Source organism: Rana temporaria, chromosome 3 (genome assembly GCF_905171775.1).
Source record: "Rana temporaria chromosome 3, aRanTem1.1, whole genome shotgun sequence".
Classification (NCBI taxonomy): domain Eukaryota; kingdom Metazoa; phylum Chordata; class Amphibia; order Anura; family Ranidae; genus Rana; species Rana temporaria.
Genome location: NC_053491.1, coordinates 362,306,092 through 362,331,622, shown reverse-complemented (window position 1 = coordinate 362,331,622; position 25,531 = coordinate 362,306,092). Strand labels below are relative to the sequence as shown.

The 25,531-nt window shown below is 39.9% G+C and overlaps 1 protein-coding gene across 4 annotated transcripts in view; it reads right to left on the bottom strand.

Moving 5' to 3' along the window:
• CACNA1C (calcium voltage-gated channel subunit alpha1 C) overlaps positions 1 to 25,531 on the bottom strand; it is a 535,824-nt gene that overhangs the window by 127,896 nt on the left and 382,397 nt on the right. For all 4 annotated transcript variants that reach the window (XM_040345319.1, XM_040345321.1, XM_040345318.1 and 1 more), the window contains exons 17-26: positions 24,687 to 24,819; positions 24,438 to 24,510; positions 23,646 to 23,781; positions 19,750 to 19,879; positions 4,404 to 4,463; positions 2,879 to 2,985; positions 2,718 to 2,805; positions 1,815 to 1,922; positions 1,114 to 1,166; positions 627 to 773 (exon numbers count right to left, since the gene is read on the bottom strand). In XM_040345319.1, the coding sequence (XP_040201253.1) occupies positions 627 to 773; positions 1,114 to 1,166; positions 1,815 to 1,922; positions 2,718 to 2,805; positions 2,879 to 2,985; positions 4,404 to 4,463; positions 19,750 to 19,879; positions 23,646 to 23,781; positions 24,438 to 24,510; positions 24,687 to 24,819 (1,035 nt within the window). The remainder of the gene's footprint in view (positions 1 to 626; positions 774 to 1,113; positions 1,167 to 1,814; positions 1,923 to 2,717; positions 2,806 to 2,878; positions 2,986 to 4,403; positions 4,464 to 19,749; positions 19,880 to 23,645; positions 23,782 to 24,437; positions 24,511 to 24,686; positions 24,820 to 25,531) is intronic.

The following is a 25,531-nucleotide window of genomic DNA, read 5'->3' as shown; positions in this document are numbered from 1 at the left end:
CTGTGAGAGAAGTCTGATGCCTCGTACACACGACCATTTTTCTTGGTAGGAAAAAAACCCAAAGTTTTTCCCCATGTGATTCCTCTACAGCCTGACTTGCATACACATGTTCATGCAAAAATACGTCCGACCAAAGAGCGGTGACGTACGACGGGACTATAAAGGGGAAATTCCTTTCAAATGGCGCCACCCTTTGGGCTGCATACTTGATTCTGAGAATGCGCGTTTTCTTCCCCTCGGAAAAGCATACACACGATCGTTTTTCGCAACAAGAAAAAGACTGACGGGAAACACGACGAGAAAAAAGACAGCTGGGTTAAATTTTTTTGCCGGCAGTTTTTCAGTCGAGAAAACTGCTAGGGAGCCTACACACGACCAATATAAAAAATGGCAGTTTTCTCGTAGTGAAAAATGGTCGTGTGTACGCGGCATGAGGTAAAAGTGCACCGGTAATATTTAGCTTCACTGCAGAAGCACTGGGTGGTGCAGGAGTCAGAGAAAGATAGCTTCTATCTGAAGCTTCACACACTGGGATCAAACTTTGTGACACATTCCCTTAAAGCTAAAGTTGTTCCTGAAAGCTCCATCTCCAAATCCATACAGCTCTCCTCATCCCAAAGACTCACTCCGGCCAGCCTTCAAAGGTGGAGACGGTGAAAAGTGCCATCATTGCCGCCAGGACGTTATCAAAGTCAAACTTGCTGTTTTCCCAGTTCCGGTCCTGAACCATTGGCTGTGACACATCGCCATCTTTGTAGCTGATGAACCTCCCCCTGCAGGACACAATATAAACGTATATCAAATGTATGCAACAACAACAACAACAGATCTATCACTATGAGGTCTATCGGGTGCACAGGAGAGACTTTTTGCTAAGGCAATCACAGGCACCCTGCAAGGCCTGCACTCAAATATTACTTTTTTTTCATTTTAAAAGTTTAAAATGACCAGGTTAACTTAAAGGTTGCCTTGTATATATTCCTTTAGAACAGTGTCTCTTCAGGGCTGTGGTAAAACAATTACAGTAAATCGACCCTTCTGTTTACTCATTGAGAACAGCAGATGTTGTGGATTTGTAATAACATAACACACATTGTTACACAACGCACGTACCTGCACTCGGCTTCTGTAATCTTCGAGCTGTCTGTGCAGCTGTACAACTTGCCCTTAGGAAATAAAAAAGAAAAACGAACTACAAAAAGCACAATCCAACACACGTATCTGTGTGCATGTGTGGAGTGTCTATGTATATCTGTTTGTGCATGTGTATGGCTGCTTGGGTATGTGTAGTACGTCTATGTACTTGTGGGCATGTGTCTGGTCGTGTGAATGCATAGTGTGTGTGTGTGTGTGTGTGTGTAGTGTGTGTTTGTGTGTATATGTAATTTGTTTACATATGTGTGTGCATGTGTAGTATGTAGTGTGTATATGTAATGTGTGCAGGTGTGTATTTGTTTGTGATTGTCTGTATGTGTAGTGTGTGTGTGTGTGTATATATTAAGACATGTACAATGCTGTAAAAACTTCCTACGCGTTTCAGACGTTAGTCTTACACATGGCCATGACTAAAGACTAACTTCCGAAATGCTTATGCTGTTTTTACAATAAAGGAATACTATTTTTGCATGTCATCTTGACTGCCTACCATCCCTTTCCTTATTCTGGTATGTTGGAGGTGTCAGCAACGTCGAGGTCTGAGCACCGGGCAAAGCTGTTATGTGGGAACTTTGTAGCACCTACACACCTGCTTTCTATGTTTGTATGTGATTTGGCTTGTGTGTATGTGTGCCTGCTTGTGTGTGTTCTGACCTTACCTTGAACAGCTGTACTCCAATGCAGGCAAACATAAACTGTAGTAGAGTGGTGACGATGACAATATTTCCAATGGTGCGAATAGCAACGAATACGCACTGGACCACATGCTGAACACAGACATAAAAATAAAGTGTTAAATGTTTATCCAAGAAACAGACACTTTATACATCCCAGAATATCACACTTTACCAACAAAGCTAAAAAAAAGGATCTTTAAGAGTCTCCAGTGGGCTTTTGCATTACACTTTTATGATTAAAATAGGTGAAACTAACCATATTGTCCCTGTGTATGATCACCAACTGATAATAGAGGACAGTGCAAAGACACACTTTACTGGCTGGAAGTGCATGTTTTTGCCATGAAAACTCTGAAGCAGCAGATACCCTCTCAGGCCTCGTACACACGACCGAGAAACTCGACAGAATCTATCAAGAAACTTGGTGGGAGAGCTTTTTTGCCGAGGAAAGCGGTCGTGTCCTTTTAGCTGCGGCACCCCAGTGGAAACTTATCGGCAATCCAGGGTGCTACAGCACTCCAGTTAAAAAATGCTGGAGTAGAGAATAGTTACAATCTTTGTCACTTTTTGTTTGCGGTCTGCATTCCCTTTGGGGGGGGAATTACCGTATTTTCTTGTTCGGGAAACACAACAGAAAACGAGGAAATCTCTCCAAAGTGGGAGACCTATAGTTACAGGGGTCCCTATTTAATAGATAGAATTGGGAGGAGTTAAACCCCCCCTTCCCCCCCGCATTAAGTATATGTGTAGTGCATGTGCTTGTGTGCATGCATGCGTGTTTATGTAATATGTGTGCTTGTATGTGTAGAGTGTGTGATTGGGTCTATAAATTGTCCTACACTGGTCCATCTGCTGTAAAAAGCTGCGGAGGTCCTCATCGCTTACCTTGAGCCCTTTGGCTCTGTTGATGGCTCTGAGTGGTCGCAAAACTCTGAGGACCCTCAAAATCTTCACCACATTGATGGCACTGGACCTGGACGGGAGAAGGAAGAATGAACGACTGAATAGAAGATCAGTGGAGGTGTAACCTCCAGGAGAATACTCACTGTATGCCAAAGGAGATGAGTGAAACGCTGACCACCAGCAGGTCCAAGATGTTGAAGTAATTCCTGCAGAAGGAGCCCTTGTGCAAGAATGCACCATAAGCCGTCATCTGAAACACAAGGCACCAGTGAGACACGGCGTGGTCATTGTGATGTCACATTACAAGAGACAAAGCATGGAGAGAACATGCAAAAGAGAACATGCAAATATGCCTTCCTGATAAGCTCTCCTACGTGGTTTAGGAATACTTAAATGCTTCTTCTCTGCATCTTTAGATCTGTAAATGCACCCTATACTAGTGTCTGCATTATGTTAAAGAGGAACTGCAGTCTGCTCACATAATTTGTAATAAAAACATCTTTGCCATTCTGAAGCTTCCCTCCAACCACTTTGTATATTATTTTATATCTACTCTGATTCTGTACTTGCCAAATATGCTGCAGAAATCTCCCTCTACTAAGTCTGGCTGCAGCCATTTTAACTGTGGGCAGCTGAAGCTGCTACCTGTTCACTTCTTGGATTTACACAGGCACACCTCTAGCTCTGCAGCCCTGCAGCTTTCATTGGCCCTTTTATGACTCACCCCCTCCCTTTCTGGCAAACTATCACCAGAATGAGAGAGAGAGAGAGCTGTGCATGTTGTCATAAGCCCAGGCTAATGACCAGACAAGAAACAGGAAGTGGGCTGTATAAGATATTTACTGGCAGAAAAAAAATCTTTTACTATTCAAAGGTAAAACAACAAGGGCAGAAGATTTAATAGATGAAAAGTTGAAAAAATGACTTGGTCCACTTTAAGTAACTACTGAAAAAAAAACAATTACAGGATAGATCACCTAGCCATTGTATTTAAGGCAAGAAACTAGCATGGGTCTGAGCTGGTGTGCACTGAGGTGACAGGAACCATAAAGTCATTGTGCTATATTACTAAATTGGAAGCAGATCATGTGTATTGAACACAGATGGATTCCTCCATCTACATAATTATACATAGGAATTAGGCCTTTTAAATTAGATGAAATAGAGGAGAATTAGAACCCCTGTAAGGATTATTTTTGTTTTCTGTGTTTGTTTTTGACAGTTATGACTCATGGCATGCCTTACTTTGTTGGGAAACCATTAAAGTGGAACTTTAGTTAGAAAATTAAATCCAACTAGATCACTTCAGACTGGCCCCTTCTGCAGATATAGCTATGTAAAACATTAAAAATACGTGTCTATAATGTTTAAAACCCAGTAATACACTGTCTCACCCTGCCCTGCACATGCTCAGTTGCTGGCTTCCCCTTCTGAGAATGCTAGCTGCCTGGCTGTCGAGTTAATTCTTTGATTTCAGTACTTTTGGAGTCTTAACCCTGAACAGAAATGCAGGTTTTGTGGCTTCCTTAGCTGCATGCTTGCTCTCCAGAATCATTTCTCAGCCAGCCAGGCAATTACATTTCCAGAAGGTGGTTGGTCACAGTGGCTGCCATAATTTTTCACAGTGCAGGTCTCCTTTAGCAGTGAACCGGCTGATGTAATTTTTACCTTCAGGATGATTTCTAATGTGAAAATGCTAGTGAACACATAGTCGGCGTTCCCTAGGATCTGAAAGACAGAGCAGAAGGTGGTTAATAGATGTGTGGACAAGTAAGGAAGCAGCGTGAGTGTGTTAGCGTAGGAGAGAACAGATGATGAGGATGTAGAGACGGTCCCAGGCTGGGTTACCTTCAGGGCTATCTCTATGGTGAAAATGGTGGTAAAAACTATGTCAAAATAAAAGAGGACCTGCGAAAACAAAATGTGTGAGTTGGAGGAACTTAATGAACACTTGCTGCATTTAAAGAGGAACTCCAGTTAAAAAGTTAGACCCTGTAAAATCTTATTTTTTCACCCTTCTGTCCATTAAACTAAGTGGCTATGTTACCCAAGTATTCATCCCTGTGAGGCTGCACTTGCCTCTCTATGGTGTCTGGGTCCTGCCTTAAGGGGACTATTAATTAGTGTATGTAAGCTCTATGGCCTCGTACACACGACCGAGGAACTCGACGGGCGAAACACATCGTTTTGCTCGTCGAGTTCCTTGTTAGGCTGTCAAGGAACTCGACAAGGCAAGTTTCTCCATTCCCGTCAAGGAAAAAGAAGACGTTCTCTCTTTTTGGCTCGACGGGATCCTCCACAGTTTCCTTGTCGAAAAATGTACACACGACCGGTTTCCTCAGCAAAAAAAAAAATCCCAACAAGTTTCTTACTGTTTTTTTCCGAGAAACTCGGTCGTGTGTACGAGGCCTAAATCTATCTTTCAGCTGTTCAAAGCCCAGAATTTATAAACTTTGTCTGAGCTGTCACAAAAAAGGGGACAGAGAGCTGAAGTTACACTCTGCAGAGCTCAGCGAGGAGAGGTCTGAGAGCTGATTGGAAGGAAGAGACAAACCCTTCTAGTAAATAACCCCCATTGTGTTTTTTTTCAAAATTGTCAGTCTTTTTTTGTTCATAGCACAAAAAATAAAAACCGCAGAGGTGATCAAATACCACCAAAAGAAAGCTCTATTTGTGGTAAAAAAAAAGGTCATCCATTTTATTTTGGGTACAACGTCGCACAACTGCGCAATTGTCAATTAAATTAACGCAGTGCTGTATCGCAAAAAGTTACCTGGTCACGAAGGGGGTGAAACCTTCCGGGACTGAAGTGGTTAAAGTTGCACTGGAGAATGTAAAATTGTCTGAATGATAAATGCAGCCAATGTTACTTTCTTTCTCTGAAAATGTGCAAAATCCATGTGTTGGCTGTGTGGCCATATGGTGCAATTGGGTGAGCTCACAAGCAAATACAGAAGGCAGATGGGTGTTGAAAAATGCACCAAATCTTCTGACTGATAGGAGAGACGCAGACCCCCAAACTTTCTGGCATCCGATTTTCATATGCGAGTTGGAGTTCGAGGGGGATGATGAGAATGCCAAGAGGACCAATCAGTAATGTAGAACATGGCAAAGTTTAGCTATTGGCTGATTTCTTGACACCCCACCACCACTACGCACCTGTGTGACAGTAGCAATTATGTTTTATGTTTTATATAATTATGTATATCTGTAATAATTCCAAGCAAACTATAAGGTAATTGTAGTACAACTATATATATATATATATATATATATATATATATATATATATACACACAGTGGAACCTCGGATTGCTTTTAACGTGGTTAACGAGCGTTTCGCAATACGAGCACTGTATTTTTTAAAATCGTAACTTGGTTTGCAAGTGTTATCTCGCAAAATGAGCAGGATTCAGGCCAAAGCGGTGTGCAGTACTGCGTTTGGCCTGAGGTGGGGGGGAGGCCGATCGGAGCCGTTCGGAAATGCTCAGAAAGACACGGAAATACTCCGTTCCCAAGCCTTTCCGAAGTTTACAGAGGTCAGCCGAGCTGTCCTCAGGCCTTTCCGGCTGTTTCTGAGGCTCTCCAGCGCCCCCCCCCACACCAATGGCCAAATGCGGTATTGCATGCTACTGAAGTCAATGCGGAACAAATTATTTTAGTTTCCATTGACTTCAATGGGGAAACTCGCTTTGATATGCGAGTACTTTGGATTACGAGCATTCTCCTGGAACGGATTATGCTCGTAATCCAAGGTTCCGCTGTATATATATATATATATATATATATATATATATATATATATATATATATATATATATATATATATACATACATATACACACACACGCACACAGCGCCTTGTCATGCTACCACCAAAGACGTAAATTTATTTTATTGGGATTTTATGTGATAGACCAATACAAAGTGGCACATAATTGTGAAGTGGAAGGAAAATGATACATGGTTTTCATATTTTTTTTACAAATATGTGAAAAGTGTGGCATGCATTTGTATTCAGTCAATACTTTGTAGAACCACCTTTCACTGCAATTACAGCTGCAAGTCTTTTTGTTCATGTCTCTATATAGAATATAAATAGAGGGCGCTAGGCCCATACAAATTAAGTAAAGTGCCGTAACAAAGTGTCTATCTAGCAATAAAATTGCAACATAGATAACACAAAAAATATATATGAAAGAGTCCCAACAGTTGCAGTCAACCTGCACTTGAAACCACGCGAGTGAATTCAAATATGATCAAAAAAATATAAAAAATAAAAAATAAAACAGTGAACAAAGTCCAATTGTAATGATAGTTCTGTGAAAGAAGAAATGCCACCACCGCTTCAGTATAATTATCAATTCCACCCAAGGTGTTTTAGATAAGATATGCTCTTACCAGAGCTCGTTGACCCCTTTAGTGAAAAAGATGGTCAACTAAGCTTATGCAGGATTGTGCCTGCAACACTTGAAGATATGGACAGACCACTTTGCAAATCCAGGAACCTCACACGGGATTATATGTAAAAGAAGAGAGGCCAGATAGCCAAATAGCGTGATACCGTTTTATTTAAAATTTTAAAATAGACATAAAAATCTGCCAAATGGCTCCTTACATTAGGGGGTGCCCACCCGGCACTGAGGCTGCGGACCTGTCACCGCTCGAAGCGGTTCTTTAGTCGGATACGCTGGGGAATGAGAGCCGCCGCTCACATGTAACGCCAAACGATCCCTTCAACAGTCCAAAGCACGGGGGGTACGTCACGTGACCAGGCTGCCTCCGACGTACGTTTCGTTATGTTAACGTCATCAGGGGGGCGTGCCTGGTCACAAAGCATGATGGTATATGTAGTCAGAAAAGCACAATGATTGGTGGGCCGAAACTAATTGCAGATACAGCCTCGGTGCCGTGTGTCATCAATAAAAAATATATATAACACCGTAGGTAGGTTACATTACATTCATCATATTTAAACAAGAAAAATAGAGAAATGCACAGAAATATAGAATGGCCAAAATACCATGAATTCAAGAGTATTCCGCTGTTGCGATACATCTTAAATAAAATACAGATCTCGCATCCCTCCGGACGTGCAGATTCAAAGATAAGTGCCAGAAAAACTTTACTCCATAAAATTCAATCATGATCACTCTAAATGATTATTAATACAAAAACATCTTAAATGCACCAAAAATGAATAAATATAATTAAAAAATAATGAATAATGAATATATATAAAAAATTATTTAGTTGTCTTTGATACATATACAGACCGGATTCAAACAGGGTAAAAAGAAATATCTCCCAATACTTAGTGATAGATCACAAATATCACTAGATCCCTCCAGACATGTGATATGAATGAAAGGGGATTAGAGAGTATTCAAATTATTTCGATCTTATTTCCAATATTAGATTGAATAATTGAATATAATGATGATCTCTACAAAAGGGGGGATCGCACTATTAACTAGCCCCAATCAAATACCAGCGTACAAAAATATTATATAAATAAAACCATACGTGAATATCTGGCAACCCTAAATAGTCACTGACGACTATAGATGATTAAAAATAAAAAATAATAATTAATCCATAAAAAATTGAATGAATAGGGAGGAGTGAGGGAATGGAAACTGGAAAGAGGAGAGAACACTCAATCATCGGTTAAGAAACAATTGAGGTCCAACTCCACATTCAGTCCTAAAGGTTGCATGGTACGTAATCTGTGTACCCATTTCATTTCGTTTTGGGAAACACTCCGTAACATATGTGTACCTCGCCAATTTCTTTCTATTTTGTCTATGCCATAGAACTTACATAAACTGGGGTCACTTCCATGGAAATTGGCAAAATGTCTTGAGACACTATGATTAGGGAAACTTTTTCTAATATTTGTTAAGTGTTCATTAATGCGGATCTTAAGTTGGCGAGTGGTCCGGCCAACATATTGTAAATGACATGGGCATTCAAGCACATAAGTCACATGATCAGATCCACATGTGATTAGGGGTTTGATCTTGAAAGATTCGCCTGTTACATTAGAACTAAACTCGATTTTTTTCTTTTTGTCACCAGGATTCCGTGTAGTTCTACACGCTTTGCACCTAGTGCAGTGGTGAAAACCGGATCCATCTAAAAAGGTCACCAATTTTGTTGGTGGATCAGGAACATTAGGAGCAATTTTGTTCCTGAGGCCTGGAGCTCTCTTATAGATGAACTTTGGCACCTTAGGGATGGATGTGATCAGGTCTTTGTCCTTCCTCAAAATATGCCAATGTCGTTTAAACACAGCTTCTACCTGTCGATATTGCCTATGGAATCCACTAATAAAAGGTACTTCATTTTTATACTCTTTTCTCGGTTTGGGGACCAATAGAGATTGTCTGTCAAGAACTGCCACTTGGTTATACGCTTGATTTAGTGTAGTTTCAGAGTAACCTTTTTCCAGAAATCTAGTGGTTAGTATATTAGCCTGAGTCTCAAAATCATCATTATTATCACAGTTCCGTTTTAACCTCATATATTGCCCTTTCGGGACTGCTCCTATCCAGGAGGGATGGTGACAACTATGGGTGGGTACAAACCCATTACGGTCTGTAGATTTGAAGTAGGTAAGTGTTTCAAATCTCAGGTCGTTCTTTTTTATAGTAAGATCCAAATAGTTTACCAGATTTTTGCTGATTTCAGCTACAAAAGTAAGTCCATAATTATTTAAATTCATTTGGGTGATGAATATGTCGAGAGATTCCTCAGAACCTTCCCAAAAAAGAATAATATCGTCGATGTAGCGTTTGTAAAAATGTAAAGATTCTGGTCTGTTTGAAAAAATTGTTTCATGTTCCCACTTATTCAAAACAATATTTGCGACACTTGGAGCATATCTCGCTCCCATTGCTACACCGCCCACCTGATTAAAAAATTGATTGTTGGCCCAAAAGTAATTATTTTTCATTGCTAGTTCAAGTCCCCTTATCAGGTAATTTATTTGTACCTTCTTTAGCTTAGAAAATTTACCTAACGCCCATCGAAGGGCAATTAGGGCATCAGAATGTCTGATATTTGTATAAAGGGATTGAATATCCACAGTAGCCATAATGGTGACTCGGGTGGCTGGTAAGGTTTGAAGTGCCACAATCAGATCCCTACTATCCTTAAGATAGGATGGACTAGCTGAAACCAGGGGTTTAAAGAAACCATCAAGGTACTCTCCTAGACGGGAAAAAAGGGAACCTATTCCACTTATTATCGGTCGACCAGGGGGGTTAACCTTGTCTTTATGGATCTTAGGTAAAGTATATAAGACTGGAATTTTAGGTGCATGTAAGACAATATAATCTGCCTCTTTAGGGTCTAGGATACCTCTTTCTAGTCCCTCATTCACCCAAACAATCAGCAGATTTTTCAGCTTAAGCGTGGGGTCGCCCCCAAGAAGCTGATAAGTGTTACTATCATCAAGTTGATTCTTCATTTCTCGATAATAATACTCTTTGGTGAGAATTACAAGGCCTCCGCCTTTATCGGCTGGTCTAACCACTATGTTTCTGTTAGTTTCTAAATTCTTTATTGCTTCCCGAAATTGTTTGGTAGATTTAGATGGAAGGACTGTCATTGCACGAATATCGTCCTGAACTAAGGTCCGAAAAACCTCAATGTAGTGATTGGAACCATGCCGGGGGTTGAATACCGATTGGTTCCTCAATCCACTATGAATAAATCTATCAGATTTAGGTGGTCCAGGTTTCTGCGTATTTCCTGCAAAGTGTTTTTTTATATTAAGTTTCCTAATATGTTTTTCTATATCAATAAAGACTTCAAATTTATTGATGTCCTTATTAGGTGCAAATTTAAGGCCTTGTTGTAGAACCTCCAGTTCAGATTTGGAGAATTCTATTCCTGCCAAGTTAAAAATGCCCTCAGTTAATCCAACCTTTTTCTTTTTCTCTCTCCCTCTTCCTCGTCGTCCTCTCTTTCTAAATACTCCAGATGGTGGATGGGTGATTTTGGGGGGATGCGGTATGTATCTTTCCACCCCCTCCCATCCCCCCCCCCCTGTTGTTGGTTATAATGAGGTGCCGGCCTACCTCGAAAATTCCCTCTGTGGCCACCCCGAGGTGGTCTGGGAGGGTAGGGTGGGCGATAGGGTTCGTAATAGTGATAGTCTTGGCTCCTATCATCTAATACCCCAAACCTATTATAGGTTTCAATTGGCTGGGGATACCCGTAGGCATTAGGTGGAGGATAAGTCGATGGTTTATAATAAGGAGTGGTGTGTTTGGAATTTTTGATGGCCGATTTTTTAGGGGTGCTTGATATTTGTACTGTTTTTTTCTTTTCAGCACTTTTATTAGGCTGTGGAATAAGATCTCCATCTCTACTCAGTTCCAAAGGGGCACCCTGTCTGAGAGTCTCCTGCCATTTATAGATTTTATTTTCTTCCAAATCCTGTGCATCTCTCTGATATTTCTTTAATTTTTTATTTTTAATTTCACTATCATATTTTGATAGGTGTATCTGCAAAATCTTAGATTTATCCTTATATTCACTACTGGAACTAAATGGCTCCATCCGTTTTTTAAGGTCTGCAATTTTGGATTCCAGAAGCGTATTTTTTGTTTTCCGTCTCTGGACCATCAATTGCATAAGTTTCTGCTCACAAGCATTAAAAAATTGGTACCATTCTTCAATAGATTGTAAATTATCATTCCCATCATTGGGACTGATATCCCACCTGAGGTGCCTGGGGGTGAGATTTTTACTTATATAAAGTTCAAATGAGGCAATATCCCACCACACTCTGATCTGTTTCTCCATATCAAATTGTAACTCTTTAAACCCTTTATCTAGATCAATGTTGGAACTTGGGGTTTCTTGAAAAATTTCCTCTAAATTAATATGACGTTCTCGCATAAAATTAAAGATATCCATGGCTGCGTGAAAATATGGTTCAAAAAAGCAAAGATTATTAAACCTCAAAATGTGTAAAGTGAAATTCCGCGCCTAACTAATAAAAAACAGTTAAATATATATATAAAATATATACAGATATTAAGAGTGGGAGGGGGTGGAAAGATACATACCGCATCCCCCCAAAATCACCCATCCACCATCTGGAGTATTTAGAAAGAGAGGACGACGAGGAAGAGGGAGAGAGAAAAAGAAAAAGGTTGGATTAACTGAGGGCATTTTTAACTTGGCAGGAATAGAATTCTCCAAATCTGAACTGGAGGTTCTACAACAAGGCCTTAAATTTGCACCTAATAAGGACATCAATAAATTTGAAGTCTTTATTGATATAGAAAAACATATTAGGAAACTTAATATAAAAAAACACTTTGCAGGAAATACGCAGAAACCTGGACCACCTAAATCTGATAGATTTATTCATAGTGGATTGAGGAACCAATCGGTATTCAACCCCCGGCATGGTTCCAATCACTACATTGAGGTTTTTCGGACCTTAGTTCAGGACGATATTCGTGCAATGACAGTCCTTCCATCTAAATCTACCAAACAATTTCGGGAAGCAATAAAGAATTTAGAAACTAACAGAAACATAGTGGTTAGACCAGCCGATAAAGGCGGAGGCCTTGTAATTCTCACCAAAGAGTATTATTATCGAGAAATGAAGAATCAACTTGATGATAGTAACACTTATCAGCTTCTTGGGGGCGACCCCACGCTTAAGCTGAAAAATCTGCTGATTGTTTGGGTGAATGAGGGACTAGAAAGAGGTATCCTAGACCCTAAAGAGGCAGATTATATTGTCTTACATGCACCTAAAATTCCAGTCTTATATACTTTACCTAAGATCCATAAAGACAAGGTTAACCCCCCTGGTCGACCGATAATAAGTGGAATAGGTTCCCTTTTTTCCCGTCTAGGAGAGTACCTTGATGGTTTCTTTAAACCCCTGGTTTCAGCTAGTCCATCCTATCTTAAGGATAGTAGGGATCTGATTGTGGCACTTCAAACCTTACCAGCCACCCGAGTCACCATTATGGCTACTGTGGATATTCAATCCCTTTATACAAATATCAGACATTCTGATGCCCTAATTGCCCTTCGATGGGCGTTAGGTAAATTTTCTAAGCTAAAGAAGGTACAAATAAATTACCTGATAAGGGGACTTGAACTAGCAATGAAAAATAATTACTTTTGGGCCAACAATCAATTTTTTAATCAGGTGGGCGGTGTAGCAATGGGAGCGAGATATGCTCCAAGTGTCGCAAATATTGTTTTGAATAAGTGGGAACATGAAACAATTTTTTCAAACAGACCAGAATCTTTACATTTTTACAAACGCTACATCGACGATATTATTCTTTTTTGGGAAGGTTCTGAGGAATCTCTCGACATATTCATCGCCCAAATGAATTTAAATAATTATGGACTTACTTTTGTAGCTGAAATCAGCAAAAATCTGGTAAACTATTTGGATCTTACTATAAAAAAGAACGACCTGAGATTTGAAACACTTACCTACTTCAAATCTACAGACCGTAATGGGTTTGTACCCACCCATAGTTGTCACCATCCCTCCTGGATAGGAGCAGTCCCGAAAGGGCAATATATGAGGTTAAAACGGAACTGTGATAATAATGATGATTTTGAGACTCAGGCTAATATACTAACCACTAGATTTCTGGAAAAAGGTTACTCTGAAACTACACTAAATCAAGCGTATAACCAAGTGGCAGTTCTTGACAGACAATCTCTATTGGTCCCCAAACCGAGAAAAGAGTATAAAAATGAAGTACCTTTTATTAGTGGATTCCATAGGCAATATCGACAGGTAGAAGCTGTGTTTAAACGACATTGGCATATTTTGAGGAAGGACAAAGACCTGATCACATCCATCCCTAAGGTGCCAAAGTTCATCTATAAGAGAGCTCCAGGCCTCAGGAACAAAATTGCTCCTAATGTTCCTGATCCACCAACAAAATTGGTGACCTTTTTAGATGGATCCGGTTTTCACCACTGCACTAGGTGCAAAGCGTGTAGAACTACACGGAATCCTGGTGACAAAAAGAAAAAAATCGAGTTTAGTTCTAATGTAACAGGCGAATCTTTCAAGATCAAACCCCTAATCACATGTGGATCTGATCATGTGACTTATGTGCTTGAATGCCCATGTCATTTACAATATGTTGGCCGGACCACTCGCCAACTTAAGATCCGCATTAATGAACACTTAACAAATATTAGAAAAAGTTTCCCTAATCATAGTGTCTCAAGACATTTTGCCAATTTCCATGGAAGTGACCCCAGTTTATGTAAGTTCTATGGCATAGACAAAATAGAAAGAAACTGGCGAGGTACACATATGTTACGGAGTGTTTCCCAAAACGAAATGAAATGGGTACACAGATTACGTACCATGCAACCTTTAGGACTGAATGTGGAGTTGGACCTCAATTGTTTCTTAACCGATGATTGAGTGTTCTCTCCTCTTTCCAGTTTCCATTCCCTCACTCCTCCCTATTCATTCAATTTTTTATGGATTAATTATTATTTTTTATTTTTAATCATCTATAGTCGTCAGTGACTATTTAGGGTTGCCAGATATTCACGTATGGTTTTATTTATATAATATTTTTGTACGCTGGTATTTGATTGGGGCTAGTTAATAGTGCGATCCCCCCTTTTGTAGAGATCATCATTATATTCAATTATTCAATCTAATATTGGAAATAAGATCGAAATAATTTGAATACTCTCTAATCCCCTTTCATTCATATCACATGTCTGGAGGGATCTAGTGATATTTGTGATCTATCACTAAGTATTGGGAGATATTTCTTTTTACCCTGTTTGAATCCGGTCTGTATATGTATCAAAGACAACTAAATAATTTTTTATATATATTCATTATTCATTATTTTTTAATTATATTTATTCATTTTTGGTGCATTTAAGATGTTTTTGTATTAATAATCATTTAGAGTGATCATGATTGAATTTTATGGAGTAAAGTTTTTCTGGCACTTATCTTTGAATCTGCACGTCCGGAGGGATGCGAGATCTGTATTTTATTTAAGATGTATCGCAACAGCGGAATACTCTTGAATTCATGGTATTTTGGCCATTCTATATTTCTGTGCATTTCTCTATTTTTCTTGTTTAAATATGATGAATGTAATGTAACCTACCTACGGTGTTATATATATTTTTTATTGATGACACACGGCACCGAGGCTGTATCTGCAATTAGTTTCGGCCCACCAATCATTGTGCTTTTCTGACTACATATACCATCATGCTTTGTGACCAGGCACGCCCCCCTGATGACGTTAACATAACGAAACGTACGTCGGAGGCAGCCTGGTCACGTGACGTACCCCCCGTGCTTTGGACTGTTGAAGGGATCGTTTGGCGTTACATGTGAGCGGCGGCTCTCATTCCCCAGCGTATCCGACTAAAGAACCGCTTCGAGCGGTGACAGGTCCGCAGCCTCAGTGCCGGGTGGGCACCCCCTAATGTAAGGAGCCATTTGGCAGATTTTTATGTCTATTTTAAAATTTTAAATAAAACGGTATCACGCTATTTGGCTATCTGGCCTCTCTTCTTTTACATATAATCCCGTGTGAGGTTCCTGGATTTGCAAAGTGGTCTGTCCATATCTTCAAGTGTTGCAGGCACAATCCTGCATAAGCTTAGTTGACCATCTTTTTCACTAAAGGGGTCAACGAGCTCTGGTAAGAGCATACCTTATCTAAAACACCTTGGGTGGAATTGATAATTATACTGAAGCGGTGGTGGCATTTCTTCTTTCACAGAACTATCATTACAATTGGACTTTGTTCACTGTTTTATTTTTTATTTTTTATATTTTTTTGATCATATTTGAATTCACTCGCGTGGTTTCAAGTGCAGGTTGACTGCAACTGTTGGGACTCTTTCATATATATTTTTTGTGTTATCTATGTTGCAATTTTATTGCTAGATAGACACTTTGTTACGGCACTTTACTTAATTTGTATGGGCCTAGCGCCCTCTATTTATATTCTATCATGTCCACATACCACTTGTGTTATTGAGGAGCAGCTTATTATTTATTTATTTACACTCTTAATATCTGTATATATTTTATATATATATTTAACTGTTTTTTATTAGTTAGGCGCGGAATTTCACTTTACACACTTGTTCATGTCTCTACCAGCTTTGCACATCTAGAGATTGAAATCTTTGCCCATTCTTCTTTTGCAAAATATCCCAAGCTCTGTCACATTGGATAGAGAAATGTCTGTGAACAGCAATTTTCAAGTCACAGATTCTCAATTGGATTTAGGACTGGGCCATTCTAACACATGAATATGCTTTGATCTAAACCATTCCATTGTAGCTCTGGCTGTATGTTTAGGGTCGTTGTCCTGCTGGAAGGTGAACCTCCGCCTAATATCAAGTCTTTTGCCAACTATAACAGGTTTTTTTCTAAGATTGCCCTGTTTTTGGCTCCATCCATCTTCCCATCAACTTTGACCAGCTTCCCCGTCCCTGCTAAAAAAAAGCATCCCCACAACATGATACTGCCACCACCATGTTTCATGATGGGTATGGTGTGTTCAGGATAATGTGTAGTGTTAGTTTTCCACCATACAAGCCTAACAAGAAACTCGACGAGCAAAACGATGTGTTTCGCCCGTCGAGTTCCTCGGTCGTGTGTACGAGGCTTAATAGTTGTCCTGTGGATAGATTCTCTCATCTGAGCTGTGGATCTCTGCAGCTCCTCCAGAGTTACCATGGGCCTCTTGGCTGCTTCTCTGAATAATGCTCTTCTTGCCCGGCCTCTCAGTTTAGGTGGACGTCCATGTCTTGGTAGGTTTGCAGTTGTGCCATACTCTTTCCATTTTCGGATGAATTTAACATTCTTCCATGAGATGTTCAAAGCTTGGGATATTTTTTTTATAATGTAACCCTGCTTCTCCACAACTTTATCCCTGACCTGTCTGGTGTGTCCCTTGGTCTTCAGGATGCTGTTTGTTCACTAAGGTTCTCTAACAAACCTCTGATGGCCTCACAGGACAGCTGTATTTATACTGAGATTAAATTACACACAGGTGGACTCTATTTACTAATTAGGATATTTCTGAAGGCAATTGGTTCCACTATATTTTAGCTAGGGGTATCAGAGTATTCGGGGGCTGAATATAAATGCACGCCACACTTTACATATTTATTTGTAAAAAAAAAAATCAAAAGCATTTATCATTTTCCTTCCACTTCACAAATATGTGCCAAAAATCCCAATAAAATACATTTACGTTTTTGGTTGTAACATAACAAAATGTGGAAAATTCCAAGGGGTGTGAATACTTTTTCCAGCAACTGTGTGTGTGTGTGTATATATATATATATATATATATATATATATATATATATATACACACTGTATATATACTAAAATTACCTTTTTCTTGAAATTATTTTTTTAAAGCAGGTATTCCACTCTCAAAAGACACCGCGGACAAAGTGGGATACTGACTAAAACCAAAAACATACATTTCTTTACAGTTCAATAATTTAGCTAACAAAGAAACAAACATAAAAAAAATACAATTCCTAGTAAAAGAATAGTTAACAAACAGTGCATTGCCCACTGTTAACCTGTAGGTGTTGCTAATCCTCAGTCGTTAAATCAAAATTGATGCTACAGAAACACATAACTAATGAAAAGATGAACTTTAAAAGGTTATTAATGATGAATGAAACTGCAGCGCCACCATTGCCGGAATATATCAATTATAACAATTACTGAATTAATTTTCACAGTTCAAGAAATGCAGCACTCCTAAGATCGGGAGTGACGAGGGCCATTTACAAATCAGGAACGTTCTTGTTTTTTTTTAATCCTACATAGGACTGACACCGTTTTACTTCAAAGTAGTCTTTAAAAAAATACCAGTACTTCCCCTAGTAATGTCTTCATCAATTTTTCTCTTCAGAAGGATGATGCCATGTCAGGCATCACCCAGGGTCACTATCTGGACTGAGACACTCAAGAGATGAAGAATCCGGAAGACCCTGGTGTCTGTGCAGTTCTTGGCTGTGTTAACAAATGTCTGACACAGATCAGTCCTTGCTGCATCCTCTCACTTTGTGTCTTGCTACTGAAGCCTCGTACACACGACCAAGTTTCTTGGCAAAAACCAGCAAGAAACTTGCTGGGAGATATTTTTTTGCCGAGGAAACCGGTCGTGTGTACATTTTCGCTGAGGAAACTGTCGAGAAACTCGACGAGCCAAAAAGAGAGCATGTTCTCTATTTCCTTGACGGAAATGGAGAAAATTGGCTTGTCGAGTTCCTCGACAGCCTAACAAGGAACTCGACGAGGAAAACGATGTGTTTCGCCCGTCGAGTTCCTCAGTCGTGTGTACGAGGCTTTAGGTACAAAGTTGCAGTCTGATCACTTCCTCCTGCTTGCAGCACACAGATGGCATCATCTCAGCCTAGGCAAAGTCAGATGACTTTTTAACAATAAATTACCCTCACTTCCGGTCTATAAAATGTTTTCAGCACAACAGGAAGTGAGGGTAAGAGTCTGTAAAAGAACCTTAGATTGCAGTTAAACAGGGGTTCTAACCCTTCCACACTCCAAAGCAAAAACTGATTTCACGGACATACACTTGAACCCCTTTTTAAAAACACAGCATTTTGCAGTGTGTTTGTATATTTTTAACATTCCTATTACTGCTCTGTATTTTTCAATGACAATTATTGCTTCCAGTCTAAGTTTTGGAGGCAGCCCTTAGCCTTGGAAAATTTGCTCTCTTAAAATTAAGTTTGTATCTTTCTGGTATGTGCTTGTTGTAAAGTACATGAAATCATGTTGTTGTCACTGCTACCAAGATGTTCTTTTATATGAACATTAGTAATAAGCTCTGCAATGTTTGCGATTATCAGGGCCAGCAGAGCATAATTTCTAGTTCTCTAAAAATTTTATCATAAAATTGTCTTCTAATAGGTTTATAAACTTCCAGCAATTTACTGTTCTAACAGTGCCATTACACCAGTCAACATCAGAGTAATTACCTGCCAGATAATTGTGTTTATGTCCACCCAGTTCTAAAATTTAGACAGGACAGCACTACCTGGCAGGGGAGGGGACCAGATTTTTCTTTGCTGTAGTTTCACTTTCACTTATATACAGGCCCGTCGGAACCCGACAGGCAAAGCAAGCATTTGCCTGGGGCCCCTGAGCTTGCCAGGGGCCCCAGGTTCCTATTCCCGGCCGGACTGACAGGAAGTGCACACACTGAGTGTTCACTTCCTTTCAGTCCAGCCCCGGGAACAGCAAACTGAATCTCCTGTATCACACGGTTATGGTACACGGCTGACCGGACTGCAGGAGGACACAGCAGCGATGCGGCAAGGGCCCTCCCTGCTGGAGCCCCTGTGCGGACACCAAGATATGCCGGCTTGTGCGTGTGAGGCGGAGGATAGAGGTAAGACGCCAACCCCCCCCCCCCCCCCCCTGCTTCTCAACTTGAAATGTCACTTTTTTTTTTTTTTTTGCTTGGGGCCCCCAAATGTCTTCGAACGGCCCTGCTTATATATTCTTGGACAGTAAAGGAGAAGCAGCAGACTGATGATCCGTTCGCTCTGTCACTCTGCTCTCTCCGCTTATCAGCATCCTCCTTGCATTATATTGTGTCTTTCATATATGCCTGGAGTTTATTTTAAGGTGGGAATAAGCTCCAAAAATCCAGAGAACTATGTTAAGGAGATCACACTTTAGGAGACCTCAAGAAATATTTTGGCTGACTGCCAACCAGACTCCACTAAAAACTGAAATATAAGATTTAAACTAGCTCTGCAAGGAGGAATAATAAGCCTAGAAAATGCGAAAGACATCACAACAAATTTTTCTGCATTTGTAAATGACCCGTCTGTCGCGCCAAAAGGAGAAAGTGTACGGCCATGGTGGAGCTCTTGGTGGAAGTAATGGGGTGGGAGGGGTCAGGTCGGATCTCCCATACCCCAGACATGAGGAGGACATTGTGCATACTTGGTTCCTGAAGGAGTAGTGTCTCACGGGGTCTTCGGCTGCCAGTGATATGCTGCTTAGGAGGATGAAGAAGAGGATCAGGTTGGTAAAGATGTTGTTGTTGACAATACGGTGACAGTGGAGGCGGAACCTGCAAGACAAACAAAAAGGGGAGGAAAAAAATGGGCCATTAGAGTGGGAAACCATTTCCGCAGGAGGAGGGACTTTGAAATGGAGAAAGAGATTAAAAAGAAAACATTTTAATTTCCTACACACATGTTAAAATATTACTTTGGTTATGTTATTTAAAGCACATACATATTCTTTGAGAGCTCATAATCTAGACTTGGGAATACCAATTTTTCCTCCACTGCTTGCATTAGGGCTGAGCACTCATGAGACGAGTACTGAGGCAGGGTACGGTGATGTTTTCAGTATGCTATTTTATTGCACCCTGCTGGTCTGTCTGCATTGCACAGGGGAGAACAGAGACAAATTGATGACATCGCTGGGGCCAAAATTAGGTAAGTAATGAAATCAGATTTTATGGAAATTAAAAAAAAAGTAAAAATGTCATTAGTATATTGATGTAGCCCTCTGGTCTTTCACATTGGAGAGATAGCAGCAGCTCTTTCAGGGCCCTTTGCAGGCGCTATTGTTTGCGTTATAGTGCCTGCAAAGCACCTCAGTGTTAAAGGGGTCTTATAGAAGTTCATTGCTAGGGTTTATATACATTTCAAATTCCAATTTACTGTCAGAACAGATGACTTATGATTTGCGAACTCTTTGCTTTCAGTGTGGCTGATCTTAAATTTGGATGAACATGTTACCCTGGATTTCTGACTATTCCAGCTAATGGATATAATAAATATCTTTTATAATACATGGCCAAGTACCTCTGGGTGCTCTTGGCTGGAATCTGTGTAAGTGGGACAATCTCTAGCACAGGTCAGTAGCTGTAGGTTTGTACAATGCAGTTAATTAATAAGGTTATCTAAAGGAAAAAATTAGGACAAGTTCCCCGAAGGAGGGACACCTATGGAAAGGACAGATTTTATAAGATTAAAAGGATCATGCTGACACATGGGAGGCTTTGAGTCGACAGTGGTTAATCCATACTGAAATGTCCACCTATAAAGTGACTACAAGCTGACAAACCTCCTTGTTGGACTTCGATATCAACCAACATAACAATGAGTTCTGAATGGGCTGTGTATATTTAGGGTTTGTACTGTGTGCATCAAAAGGAGCCATTCAACATATTGTATGAACCATACACAAAATGACAGATTGTCCAAATCCCAGACCTGAAGGAAGTATTGATCTGAAAGTGGATTTGTCATCAAATAAGTTTTAGTGCCAAAATGCTACGGTTAATGTGTCACAGTGTCAGTGTAACAATTCCAGGCATGTGCTACCCCTCACAGAGATCACATTACTCCCTGACAATGCCTTCATCTGCTTTCACTTCAAAAGGACGGCAACATCTTTGTTCAGGCATCACCCAGGGGCCAGGGTCACCATCTATTTTCTATACTGACATGTCGGCTCAGAGATGACACCATCATTTAAATTCTGGTGGCTGTGCAGTTATTCGCTCCTCCAGCAAACTGATCACACCATTTCAGCCTAGGCAAAGTCGTTTACTGGAGATAAAGTGCAGCTTTTTAAGGATGGTTCACATTAGCTGCACAGGAACATGTTCCGTTTTCTTGTTTGGGCTGGCGTTGGATGGGCTTTGGGGAGGGGGGGGGGTTTCATTTTTAATCAAATTACTTTTTATTTGAAAATTTTGCTCTTTACTCCACTAAGTTCCCTATCTCCGGAGTCTATCTATTATCAGTTGTGGTAAAGCCAGACTTGCATCCTCCAACCATGGTTGCCATATAAGTAAAAATTTTCTCATTTCCCCCCTACGGCCATATGACAGTCTTTCTCTTAGAAGTAGGGAGTTTACATAATTAATCCACTGGGTTGCATTTTTACAATGCAAGGCATTGTTTACCTGTTGTATTTTTTTACTTTACTAAAATTTCATTCATTTCTATGCAATGTGTTGCGTAATAATGCGGATATGTTGCATTTTTCTGCACAGCAATTCTCCACAGCTGCTGCCTGCATTTCACTGTGAACAGGGCATGCATAAAACTATTGTTTTCTGTGTGTCCTTGCAAATTGGTATTTTTCAAGTGCAGAAAAATGCCTATCTCTGCATAAGTGAGAACAAGCCCATAACATAGAACTAATGGCATTTTTTTTTTTCATTTTGAATGGAGTAAGGGAGGGTTATAATCACTGTCAGGTTTTCTTTTTGCTATCTGTGTCCTATCCCATTGAAGAGATATCCATTCACTTCCTGTCCCACAGCCAAAACAGAAAGTGAGAGGAAATCCCTATAAAGTGAGGGAATGCCTGGTTGTCACCAGGGTCACCAAAACTAGTGCCCCCCCCAACTGGAAGATTTCCCATCAATTCCTGTTCTGGGGATAACTCAAAATTTTGGATTGTCTTTTACTTTCCCTCTTTGATGATAACAGTAAACATGACAAGTAGTATTTACTATAGACCAGGGGTCTCCAAACTGCGGCCCGAGGGCCAGATGTGGCCCTTTGCTAGCCTTTATATGGCCCTTGGGGCTCTATTCCTCCCACTGATATGAGGCACTATTCCTCCCACTGACACCAACAAGGGGGCACTATTTCTTCTACTAATAACAATGATTGGATACTATTCCTCCTATAGGGACACTACCCCTTCTCCTATTGACCTCCCCAACCCTGAGGCCATATTTATTCTCACTGATGCTGGGCCCTTGACAATTTCTGCCCCCCCACTGGCCCCAATCCAGCCCTTCTAAAGTCTGAAGGACAATAAACGGGCCCTTTGTTTGAAAAGTTTGGAGACTCCTGCAATAGACCATATGATAAATGTGTATCCTACTACCATAGACACACATATGCAACTTTGTTTTTTTTCGGTTGTCGTCAGTTTGGTCAAGTTCTCCCATACCATGAGCCACAAGTTTACCAGGCAAGCATACACGTTGTTATGTCTATATGTAATTAGTCTTTGTGTATATGTACTCCTCCTAATGAAATGTTGTAACAATCATATTTTAATACTTATATAGATATATACTAGATTAAATACTTATACATGTACTCTCTTGTTTTTCAATATACCAGCACCTACCCAGTCCCGAGGAAGCTAATATTTTAGTGAAAAGTTTTTGGAGGCATTACTGGATCAGAAATTCTTCTCTTACCTTGATACATTATTAAATGAATCTTTGTACCATAGGTCCAGTCCTCTATAACTGCAATATTGGGTATACAGGGTGTTGTTTGTATGTTGTTTATATGTTTTTTTAACTATGTTGTAATAAAATGTATACTTTTTAACTGATTCTCCCTCTCATTGTGTGCCCACAAAGTCTGCACATTTTTTGACTTGGTCAATCCTTTAATAAGTAAACATGACTAATAGACAGTATAGGTGTTCTAATCTCTCTCCACTTTATCCAAAAACAAAAAAAATGTCACCTTTATTTACACTTTAATAATAAAAGGTGGAGCTTTACTGAAAAATTATACTGTTACGTATATTGTTACATGTCAGGAATGTAGCAATCCCAGACACATATTTAGGTTTACTGCATCGTGAGTCTCAACCTTTGTAACTTGAAAACGTATGTAAATGTAAGCTGTGCATATACAGTATCCCTGAAGCATATCAGTTCATTATGGTAAAGTCAGCATTTCCCACGAAGTATGAAATTGAAAGATTTCTGAAAATGGTCCAGACATTTAAAGAACAGAAATAGGTAAATAGGTAAATAGGTAAAAAGTTTGCTATATGCCTCTAAATGACTTGGATCTTTTAAATACCACAGTTTTATTGTAGAATTTTGGACTTACTTGTTGTCCTGACGGAAAATGAAGAAAGCGGTTGCTTCGGGCATGGGAACAGCCTTCTCCTTAATGTGCAGTTCAGACAGTGGACGAGGACGAGGGCCAACAGGCATCTCTGGCTCCTCCTCTTCCTCTTCCCCCCCTGTGTAATACACAATCATTTTATTTAAGAGAGGATTCTTCAAGATAGCAGGTACAGCAAGCAAAAAAGATGACTTTAGTGAATCTAAATCCTCCAGGCTGGCCTATGAGTTTGCTTGTCATTCAGTAAAAGGGACATTTTTTTTGCTACGGCAAAACTACATTTATAAACTCCAAGACTGGAAAGATATTCTGTTACACAGTTCGGGTCACATGATCAGCTTACCATGTATTTAGGGATGAAACAGTGCTACTGTATGGCTATTTTAAACGTCATTAAAAATTTGAATTATTCTATCTTTAGTGACTAATGAGACCTTCTGTATACATACAATTCTTGAATTCTAGCTCTAAAAACATGGTTTACATTATGACTATTTGGACTGCAGGTTACAATAGCCTGCCAAGAGTCCAGATAGGTGAACAATATTATGCAGATCATTGCCCCATAGTGTCTAGACTTTACTGCACTACACAGTGATTTGGCAGTGAAATCATAACCTGTATGATTTATACTGTCTTGTATGTTCAGTTTGCAAAATTCAGACCTAGCTGTTCGCCGCTTATAAGCACTATTCAAATTTAGCTATTTCTCTGTGGAAATCAGATATTTCTCAGCAATTTAGCAATCTTTCCAGAATCTTTTGCTGCGGTTACCTGGGTTTTCATTGCTGCTGGGGTATGGAGACTTCTCATCATTTTCATTGGATGGATGATCTTCCACATTAATCTACAGGAAGGAGATGAAGAACAATGGTCAAAGGTGTGTTCTTAAAAACTGCTTTCACAATCAGTAGATGATAGATGACTAGGAAAATGAAGTGGTTTGCATGAGCTACTTAAAGTTAGTTCTATAGAAGTGTGTGATTGGCTGGAGGTGGGGCATTCCAGTAATGTCATTCCCACCTTGGTAGCAGGAGGTGATTCGCCATCTGCAGTGATAGCCTTCAGCTCGATCTTCTCTTTGTTCTCCTCCACAGCTGGAACTGGAGATTTTCCAATCGTCTCCTTCTCATGTTTCTTCTCTGGGCTCGCCGTTCTAAGAAAAAGGAATGAATACATTTTAATTCATGTATGGGATTTCTAGTCACTCTACCAGGGGTGGTTAGATCAACTTCTTCATCCAATATATGCATCCTTTGGATACAGTGTGTCAGACAAACTCTCCAGAGCAAATTACTGGCAGTCCCCAGGTTACAAAGTTCTGTAGGTTTGTTCATAAGTTGAGTTTTTATGTAAGTTGGAACAGGTACATTTTTTAAGTGTAAACCATTAAAAAAATAATTTGTATGTTTTTTGGATAGCATACAGAAGGGTTAATACCCCTGTAACATTTGTTTTGCTGTCTGTGCCCGTGTTCAGAAGATTTCACCTCACTTTTTGTCCCTGTGACAATTGGATTTTGAAAATGTTGGGTTGTTGTCGAAACAAGGATTGGTGATCAAGTTGGAGACACCTTTTTCCCTAATGATAACTCTTACAGGAGTAAATTTCACTTCCTAGGGGTAGATTTCCTCTCACATCTTGTTGTCTCCCTCCGTTTGTAAGTCGTATGTAAGTCGGATGTTTGTAACTCAGGGACTGCCTGTATATGTGGTTCTGGCTTAACCATGTTTAAAATGTACTGTATGCATAGTGTATACTACAAAAAAAGTGTTCGGGTTTGGCTTAAAGAAAAGGTGGTAACCCTAACCAAGATGGCAGGAAGGAGGCCCGATGCAGGACCGTAATAAAGGCCCCATGATGATAGT